The sequence below is a fragment of the Dermacentor albipictus genome, unplaced genomic scaffold, assembly GCF_038994185.2.
Source record: "Dermacentor albipictus isolate Rhodes 1998 colony unplaced genomic scaffold, USDA_Dalb.pri_finalv2 scaffold_131, whole genome shotgun sequence".
In the NCBI taxonomy this organism is placed as follows: Eukaryota; Metazoa; Arthropoda; class Arachnida; order Ixodida; family Ixodidae; genus Dermacentor; species Dermacentor albipictus.
In genome coordinates this window covers 123,939-134,300 of record NW_027225685.1, presented here as the reverse complement: position 1 = coordinate 134,300, position 10,362 = coordinate 123,939, and the positions used below count along the sequence as shown (strand labels likewise).

The 10,362-nt window shown below is 46.6% G+C and overlaps 1 protein-coding gene across 2 annotated transcripts in view; it reads left to right on the top strand.

Moving 5' to 3' along the window:
* The first annotated feature begins 3,684 nt into the window (after window positions 1-3,684).
* LOC139053469 (uncharacterized peptidase C1-like protein F26E4.3) overlaps window positions 3,685-10,362 on the top strand; it is a 46,895-nt gene continuing 40,217 nt past the window's right edge. The window contains exons 1-2 of one of the 2 annotated variants that reach the window (XM_070530445.1): window positions 3,685-3,826; window positions 6,921-7,224. In XM_070530445.1, the coding sequence (XP_070386546.1) occupies window positions 6,933-7,224 (292 nt within the window). In that variant the 5' untranslated portion in view covers window positions 3,685-3,826; window positions 6,921-6,932. Of the gene's footprint in view, window positions 3,833-6,920; window positions 7,225-10,362 lie in introns of both variants that reach the window. The other variant, XM_070530446.1, reaches the window with a different exon arrangement.

The following is a 10,362-nucleotide window of genomic DNA, read 5'->3' as shown; positions in this document are numbered from 1 at the left end:
CGTACGTCAGCGAGTGACTGTGCGAGGAACTTCGCACCAGTGACCTCCTCTAGCATCAGAGCGATGCTTCTCTTTAGAGGGAGGCAAACGCTGCGTCTCTTCTATGTTGACGACAACGACAACGATGGGAGCTTTAGTCGGCTTCGTCTCGTGCATCGGCCTAGCGGAGATTAGAAGGCGAAGAAGTCATCTCGAGGATCGACTATTAAAACAAGCTGTTTTTGTGGTACGTGTCGTCGTCTCCTCTCTTCGTTGCACAGCGGCAATATTGCCTAATGTCCTACCGAGCTTAAAAAAAAAAAAAACACCCACGAAGGATTCCCATCACCAAACTTTCTGAACCTCTACTGGGAACTTTGTTTTTGTGCGCCTCCGTTTTTTGTCGTTTCACTGCTTTTCTTCCACCAATCTTCCAATCGCCTCCTACTAATCTCTGTTGCGGACGTGTTTACTTTCCCCGTTTTCGCTGTACCCAAGGGTTTCAAGGAGGCCAGTGGTGCCTAAATCGACCACTGGGCAGATATCTCCACATTCTAATAAAACATGCTCCATCGTTTCCCTAGCTTTGCCGCAGCAAGCACATGCTTCTTCTTCCTTGTTGTACCTCGCTTTACAAGTGCGTCTTCCTAAGGCATCCCAATGTCGCATCTAAAAGTAAAAAAGCTTCACTTTCAGTCATCATAAAGTGTTTCTTGCCTGATTTCGTTATTTCCTCTTAAGTAGTTAGTTACTCATGGCAGGTTTCTTTTCCATCGCCGCCGCCCATGAGATCGTCTCGCCCTCTCTGACTTTCCGCCTGACTTTAGGGATTGGCAGCACCGAAGCGCGGCGGCTGGGGGAAGGCATCACCGCGATGACCATGCGACCGCGCCACTGGCGCACTAGTCGGTACGTTCTAGGCACTATGTTGCAACGATTTCGTTCCTATTCCTTTCTTTCTTTAGTTTCTTTCTTTCCTTCCTTCTTTCTTTCTTTTTTGTCTATTCGAACTTCGGCAGGCAGAGTTCGAACAGTGCCCCACCCACGCTCTCACTAAGAAACCAGCGGTCGTGAACGTCGCTTGCAGGAAGGAAATATGATTGAGCGAAAGGAATTACGCCATTTTACTGGCCGGTGAACGTATTTCCTGTTTATTATTATTATTATTATTATTATTATTATTATTATTATTATTATTATTATTATTATTATTATTATTATTATTATACCCTCTAAACGTCTTTACAAGCGTGATCATGCCGTATATATATAGCACATGTGTAAGCTAGTACTTCTAAAGATTCAGTCATCCAACAATGCGAAACAAGATATCTCTCTACTTAGTGGCGACGGCCAACCTGTCTCAGATGTCGCTGGCGCCTTCGCCCTACACTTCGAGTCTGTGTACGGTGAAGGGTACAGTGACGGAGTTAGTGAGCTTTCCAATCACCCTTCCCTGGGTTCAAGTCGATCAGACTCAGAGAAACTTGTCTTTAAGAGCATCAAACGCTTAAAACAGTCTTTTTCATGTGGTCCTGATGACATTCCACCTGCTTTGATTAAGACGTACGGGTCCTTACTTGTTCCAGTGCTTACTTGTACATTTTATTCTTCTTTGAAGACGGACACATTCCCAAAAGCTTGGAAAACAGCGCGGGTCCTTCCCATCTTTAGCTCAGGGGTAAAATCTGCTGCGAGAAACTACAGGTACAGTTTACTCCTATGCGCAGCATCTAAATTATTAGAGTCAACTCTGCACTCAGTAATTTCATCCTCCATTAAAAATAATATCATTGCTCAGCAGCATGGATTAATATCGAGACGCTCCACAACTAACACCCTCGTTAGCTTCATGATGCATGCCTCTCAAGGAGTGAATAAGGACAGCTGGATGTCATTTATTTTTACCTCAGTAAGGCGTTTTATGTGGTGCGCCAGAAAATACTCCTTCAAAATTTGACACAACTTGATCTGCACCACCCTGTCACAACGCTGATAAGGAGCTACCTACGCGACCGGTACTGCTACCTTAGCGTAAATGGTCAGTAGTCAGAACTTTATGTGGTTACAAGTGGAGTTCCTCAAGGGTCAGTCTCGGGCCCTCTTCTTTTCTCACTATTTATTAACGACTTTTCGACAGTCATTCAAAACTCTTCAATATTGTTATATACTGATGAGGCGAAACCTTTCAAAGCGGTAGAAAATGTTAATAATTGCGCCGCTCTTCAGAAGAAAATTGCAAATTTTGCGTCATGGTGCGCTGAAAACAAGCTTGTCATAAATACATCACAAACGAAAGTTGTAAGCTTTAGGCGGAAGACTAACATGACTTTATTTCCATATAGCGTTAAAGATGTTCTCCTGCCAAGAGCTCGGGGAACGAAGGACCTTGGAGTGTACTTCGACAGCTCTCCGAGTTTCTCGCCCCACGCTCAACAGACGAGGCAGCGTGCACTTTGAACGCTCGGCACAGTATGTCGGCTGACGAGAGACTTCAAACAACCTAGGCCATTTGTAACTTTATATAAGAGTATGTGCCTTCCGGTTCTTGAGTACGCCTCTGTGGTTTGGGACGGCACCTGTGGGTAAAATTGTGAGCTTCTCGAAAATGTGCAAAAAAATTTCACATCTATATTTAAACGTAGATTCCGTCGAAAGCCTTCCATCTCCATAGAGCTAACGTAGACACTCACGTTACCTACCCTCACCTGTAGACGCAGTAAAACGGATGTTATTTTTCTTCACAAATTAATGCATGGAAAAATGTGCTGCTCGCACTTGCTTTCTAACGTGCGCTTTTGCTTTTCGCACGGAAGCACAAGGAAACAGCGCCCCTTTCAGCCTTCCGATTGTCGTCACCCTCTATCTAGAGTGCAGGCGGCATATAACGCCCATTCAGAGTGCCCGGACAGCTCCACGCCTAATTTTAGTATTTTCCTGAAAGGTGTTGCAGAGGAATTTCAATAACTGAACAAATACTCTCATATCTGTTGTGTGTTCCGTCATTCTGTAATCATTATTCCTGTTTCTCCACTGGTGTTTTCTATTCTCTTCGTGTACACATTCTATGTTCGGTTATAATCTGTATTCGTCAAATTATTATTCTTTATTCATGTGTGCGCGCGTGTGTATGTGTATACGTGGGTGAGAGCTTGCATTGTTCTTCCTGTGCATTGTTTTGCCGAGTGCGCCAACACCGTCTAAGACCCTCGAGGTTGTTCCTTGGCGCTTTAATAAACACCTTTGTTTGATTGATTGATCATATCCTGCGACATCATTGACTCCCAAAAGCTCAAAGAATGTCTGACAGATGCGCTCCTTTGGGGGCGGTCCGCCAAAGGAGCCCGAGTCAGCGCCTGACAAGGCTGGCTCGACACTTCTCGCATTCACTCGCTAATGCCAAAGTGGAGAGAGAAGGAATACAGAGAGAGGGAGGGAGAGAAGTGCGCCGCACGCCGACAAAGAATCTCACGGAGCGAAGAAAGAGTCAACGCTCAAAACCGAAAAAAATGGATTGAAAACAGCGTTTCCCTTTCCCAGTTCTGCACATGCGGGCTCTCTCCACCGCCCCCCCCCCCCCTCCCGTTTCGAGCCTCGGAAACAACAATCACGGCCCGGAGCAGCTTCCCCTTCCCCACGGCTGCGTCCATCTCTCTCCCTCGTGCGCGAATCGCGGCGCGTCCACCCTCTCCCTCGCACTGACACCTTGCGCTGCTGGCCGAGCTCCCGCACAAGAGCGCCGGGCCCAACAGGAGGCAGAGGCTGCGGCTAACCACCGGAACCGTAGGTGACCCCGAGCACGCTCACGCGTACCGTGTAAACCCCATCCGAAGGCGAACCCTCGAAGGCAAGTGTATGTTCGCACTGCGATCTTACCAGCTAGCAATAGACGGTGTAATACTGGAAGCCTTCCCCGCAAAGCAGCTCACCTTTCATTTTTGTCGTGATTTCCTTATTTTTTCTATTTCTGCGGAAATTATGAAACGTGATCACCGCGCATAATTCCTTCAGACCGCGGAAGCAACCGCAGTGACGGCGGTAAAAAAAAAAAAGATGTAAGTGAATGACAACAAATTGACCCAGAATTTATCCCTATGACTATTTATCAGAATGCCACAACATTACAGCGGTACGGTGCTAATGGCTTTGCATGTGTTTATTGTGACTAGATTTGGGGGCGACAGTTGTGGTGACGCTGGTGCCCCGTGATATGTAAGCTGGCTACGACAGCGAGTAGAGGACGGTGTCTGCGAAAGTGTGGCACGTACGTGTATCTTCCCGATTTCTAACATCGCCAAAGAGGGTACTTCACATTTTGTGACTGTGTATTTTATGCCACCATTTCGCGAATTGGCGGAGTAATTTTGTAAAACGTTTTGCTTTTTCATCTCTCTCTTGCGGTCAATGCAAAACGGTTGTGCAGCATAGTGTCGTAGTGCCAATATAACAGATGTAAGGTTCTTTCGGATAATGCCATCAATTTCTTATTCTACGTTCGTGCGCATTCAAGCCAATCTCTGTATAGCTAGCCAGACTAACGTAAGCGTGCGATGTCACGCAAAGAAATGCTGCAGCATTTAAGGAAACAAGCACAACCGAGAATTAGCTTACGACGGGTGACTCACGTCATTCGAAGGAAAACTAAGAATTGTTCTAGCTGACTCAGCATGAAGGTTATCGATAGCTGGGCGGCAAGGGAGCTTTAGTTTTCTGCGCCCCTTTCGCTATGGTGTTTTATCTCCGAATTTTACTTATCCCGATTTGTCACGGCACCCTCATTGCTTCATTAATTAGGGAAGTTTGTCTTGACTTACTGACTGCGAACATTGACCGCAAAAAAATTTCTAGAGATTAAAACGTTTTTCCCCCTTTGATTACTTTTAGTCGCATATTGAAAATCTGGACAACTCGTCGTTTTTTCTTCCACTTACTCTTCAGTTTTAGTTTCCCATCTTTCAAGATTTCAGGCCATGTGTTGTAATCTGACAATAACTTTCTAACGTGAGCCTAAGTCGATGGATAGTTATTGCGTTTCTAGAAAATGACTCCGCATTGATGCGGTGTGGGGACCACACTGAGCTTTCGGGTTCGAACTCATGTCTTTCAAGTTAGTGCCAGACTACATCGTCCTAAATGCGACATATTGTAAGCATATTTTTGTGTGCGTGTGTATGAAAAAAAGTGTTCCTTACTCATGCAACCCGATGTCACTCGGTGTTAAGCCGAAGGCTGCACCTAACTGTCGTTTATATTATACCTCAGCCGTACGAACTGCGCCTGCTGGTTCTCATGCTCAGGCTGACTTGTTCACAAAGGGGAGGGGTAGGACTTCACGGATAAGTTGAGGTTGAGCGTCGGACTGAAGTGGTGGACATTCGAACGTCTTTCTGTTTCTTACATTAACGAATGTATACAGTCCGTATACTTTTTTGTACACTTCCAGCAGACAGCTTTGCCTTTTTACTGACCTATCCTTATTGTTTATGCCACAGTTAGAAGCTCCCGTGAATTTGAAAGAAAGGTTCTATTTCGTTTGGTGTGATCCACAGACATTTGAACAGCACGCCTTTTTACAGACTCTCGAGACAATTATTTGTAATTAAGGAGATGACACCCGCGAAGATACCTTCGTTAAAAAACGACAAATATTGAAATATATATTTTCTTAAATATTGTACCGAGGCACCTTTTCCGAACGTTTACTTCTCTGTCTCGTATACTTTGCGCTGCAAGGCAGTAGTGCTAAACTGTGGCCTCATTGATGTGCAAACGCTTCGAAACAATGTTTGCGTTTCACCACATTCTCCTTAGGGGTTTAACCATTAAACGACCATTCTCCATGGTCGTTTAACCATGCGCCCTAAACGAGGACCGACTGCAGTTGTGGCACCACTGTCGGCTTCTTAAGGAGCTCCAGCAATATTGTGCGTTCGCACCCGTTCGCTCCAAGAAAGCCGCGCCACAGCACTTCGCTAGGTATAGTATCGAAGCTACGACCTTGTTCTTCGACAAGTGTACGTGCTAAGGAAAAGCGCTACGTTCCGTACTCATGGTGGTACTAGCCTCGAAAAGAAAAAAAGGAGGTTATTGTCGGGAGTACGTAATCGATAAATTACCCGTTCCATTCGAGTTATCGAAGCTAGGAAAGTGAACAAAATCAGTCGCGATGAGGCTCCTGATGCCAGTCGTGAGATGTCACCGTAGGAATTAAAGAGAATGGAAGATAACTATAGGGACAACAGAGCGGTGCAGTGAAGTTGTGCGCGTTGACTTATAAAAGAATATAAAGTAATATGAGCAATCACTTCAATTCTTCCACTAGGAGGGCGCACACACTTTCATTAGGATGCTTTGATACGCCGCAGGTCAAGCTGTTCGTATATCTTTAAAGGACTGCGCCGATCACTCTCGGTGAGACACCCAAAGAGCAATAGTGCACAATCCTGAATGCTCTTCATAATGGCGTAATACAAACCGTAGCCGTCATACATGTGATATTATTAACAGAAAATGAAACAAAAAAATGGTTCGTTTTATACGTTACATGTACAATATGCCATCCGCATCTCCGTGGTTGACTTGTTTTTTTTTTGCATTTTTATTCTTTCACGTAATTTTGACGATGAATATAGAGTGTTATATGCCACTAGCTTTGTTACTGTCGCAAGAAATGCAGTCGAATTTCTTAGCCGCTGGGGTCTCTCTTTAATGCTTGGGGTCAGCGGGTCGTTCGGTGGTCTATTTCTTTCCACCACCTCGGGACAACACCGTACAACCGTGGTCGATAAAAAAGGTCTCGCATTGTGTTGAGAAATAAACGGCCGTCTGCGGCTTCAGTTAGACAAAAAAAAAAAGGTGACAGTAAACAACTCTGCACCCGGCTAACTCGACACGAGCCGTAAGCGCACCAGTCCGTCGATCAACTATGCTTTTCGCGACAGGTCGGAGCCATCATGTCTTCTAGAAGAACGACGCGGCCCGTCGTTCCGCACCGCCCCTGGGTCCTGCTTTGGTGCCTCGTGACCTGCGCAGCGGCCATCGACCCCGACCTGGTGGGCGACTACTGTGCCGCCCGTAGGGACCCCTGCTGCCGTGGCCGCATGGACGACTGCTCGGTTCCCATTCTGGGGACGCTCTGCTACTGCGACGTCTTCTGCGAGCGGCCAGGCAACGGAGACTGCTGCCCCGACTACCCGAGGGTGTGCAAGGGAATCGTCGAGCCCCCGCCACAACTGGTTCTCCTCGGTGAGTTACGCGCATGCGGGGGGAAATCTGTCGAGATAGATAGATAGATAGATAGATAGATAGATAGATAGATAGATAGATAGATAGATAGATAGATAGATAGATAGATAGATAGATAGATAGATAGATAGATAGATAGATAGATAGATAGATAGATAGATAGATAGATAGATAGATAGATAGATAGATAGATAGATAGATAGATTTAAGGCACACATTTGACAGTGCTTGAGCATACAGTGAAATAAGTAAAAGTCTACCATTATGTAACAAATTCAAAGCACTAACTTCTCCACGACATAGCAAGAGTAGTTCATGAAAGAGAAATAAAAGGACAGGTAAGAAGACTCAAGTAAGGACGTCATTATGTATAAAAAAAGTGCCTCGTAAGTTTGTTGCCAGCGCGCGAAGAGTGTGGGTAAACACATACGAAGACGTTTGCATGCTTCAAGACACGACACACGGGTTCGTGGAGAGTGCAGGAACGCATCACAGAAATCGCACCGCGTAACACGTCACGCAAGAAGTTCACATCATTTATGGGAGACTCCTGTCGCTGACTCGTGGCGTTCTGCTAGCTGAGCATCAGGTCGCGTGTTCGATTCCCTGCTGTTGCGGTGGTCTACTTGAAGAAAAATAAAGCGAGGAATTAAAAAAACACTGACGCAACAAGCACAGAATGCTCGTCAACAAACACCATGTGGTCGAAGTTATTCTGCAGTTTTTCACTAAGCGATGTCTGTCATTGTCCTTGCGTTTTTCTTTTGCTTTCTGTGTGGCGGGGGATAGTCAGTCAACAAAAATCAATCCAGGCTATCCGCACGAGGTCGTTGCACAGCGGTAATATGTACCACGCAACAGTGCGCTTAAGCAACTTGTTGTCGTGTCGTGGTAGTTCTTCAACCGTCGACTTTATTTCCAGTTATCCGGCCTTATTGGATTAGAAGTATTGCGGAGCTGTCGCACGTGATCGGGGCTGTACAACAGCTGTCACCATACAGGGTGGTCCTTTTGAAAGGAACCACGTGACCACGTGACCTGTGCTCTGCTATGAGAGTCTGCTATGATGCTATGAGAGTCCCCTTTGGAACAAGGCAGTGGGTTGCGCCATCAAGCTCTTGCTACTATACTACATAATTCCCTACCTAGATTAAAAAAGAAAAAAAAAGAACAGGAAGAAAAAGAAAACGCGCGATGAATTCCCATAACCAAATTTTCTGACCCCCTGTTTTTTGTCGTTTCTCGAGATTTCTTCCACCAATCTTCCAAGCGCCTCTTACTAACCTCTGCTGCGGACATGCTTACTTTCCCGCTGCTTTCGCTGAACCCAAGGGTTTCAAGGAGGCCAGTGGTGCCTAAATCGACTGCTGAGCTGATATCTTCACATTCTAATAAAACGTGCTCCATCGTTTCGCTAGGTTTGCCGCACCAAGCACATGGTTGTTCTTTCTTCATATATCTCGCTTTATAGGTGCGTGTTCTAAGGCATCCGGATCTCGCTTCGAAAAGTAATGAGCTTCCCTTTGAGTTATCACAAATTGTTTATTTCCTGATTTCGTTTTTTACTCGTAAGTAGCTGCTCATGGCACGTTTCTTTTCCATTGCCGCCACCCATGAGATTATTTCAGCCTCTCTGACTTTCCGCTTGACCGTCTTTGTTGCTGTGTTGCCCACCCCACAGGCCGCATACTTGCTGGTAAGCTTCCTAGTTCTTTTCCTTCACTGTGAATCAATGTTTTTCCAGTACAAATCCCTCAACACTCTCTCAGCCCATTTAGTTTCTTCGATATTCCTCAGTAGTTCTTCATAGTCGATTTTACCGTGAGCTTCCCTCACTTCAAAACTTGTCCAGCCACTATCATTCTGCACAGTTTCATTTGTAGTCTTCCCATGAGCGCCCAATGCGAGGCGTCCCACTGACCTTTGGTTGCCATGGATGCATGAATGGATAGATGAATGGATGAGCGGCCCCTTAGGAGCGAGGCGGTGGGTTGCGCCACCGAGCTCTAACTATTATGCTGCCTAATGCCCTACCTAGGCTAAAAAAGACAAAAAAAGGAAACCCACGATGAATTCTTATAACCAAATTTTCTTACCCCCTATTGTGAACTTTGTTTTCGCAAGCCTCTGCTTTTTCTCGTTTCCTTACTTTTCTTCCACCAATCTAGTCTTCCACCAGATAGTATTTTCGTATTGGCCATCAAGGCTGCTTAAAGCGCCAGCAAATGACAGCAAGGGAAAGCACGTTCGCTTTAGCGTTAGCTAGTAGTGGCCAGAATAACTAGACCTAGCTGATAGGCAAGCGCTGTAACCGAAGCCCTCAGTACTATACCTTCTACGTGTCGTTCAGTGTCACAATACAGACTACATTGATTCTCCACTACCTCTCTCCATACTATAGCCACCAATGCGTGGTACAGTGCGCAAACCGAACAACCGCCGCTTGTTCAAAAGCAAAGCAGTCGTTCCCAGGCCAAAATTTATTCAATCTGACCATTGCTGTGACGCCGTCACAGCACAGTATTGTGGGGCCTAACTATCAGAAACTTCACAGCGGGTTATCGGGCATGCCGTAGTCGAGATCCCCGGATTACTTTCTTGAGCGTTCTTTACCGTTTACCCAAAAGCACGGTGCACACGATTGGTTTTACAATCCGGTCCCAGCGACACGCAGCCACCGCGCCCACGAGTCGAACCCGCACCCTCTCTGCTTAGCAGCACGAGGCCATCGGTCACTGGAGCAGCCCAGGTACGACGCAGGCACCCTGCCGCTGCTATTACAGAGGAGTCGCTTTCCCAAACAGTCTGACGACCGGGTTGGCCAGGCAGGGCTAACCACACGTTGCGCCACTAGCGGGACGGAACGCGCAACGTGGTCCTAGAGCTCCTCGACGATGCCCACAGGTCGCTATACCGGACGTCGAGAGCGGGCCAAGCAAGGGAACGTTTGCTTTGGCCGACACGGAAGAAGCGCTCGAGGAGAGCTCGCTGAAGGAACGGTGGAGGACCAAGAGATCGCGATAATACTTGGCAGGCATCACGCCTCGATAGCAGTGTTTGTCAGGAGCACGGCACGATAATGCGCCTTGGAAATGCCGCACGCTCGCCCGGTAGCCCCTTCTGAGGATTCGCTCGTTC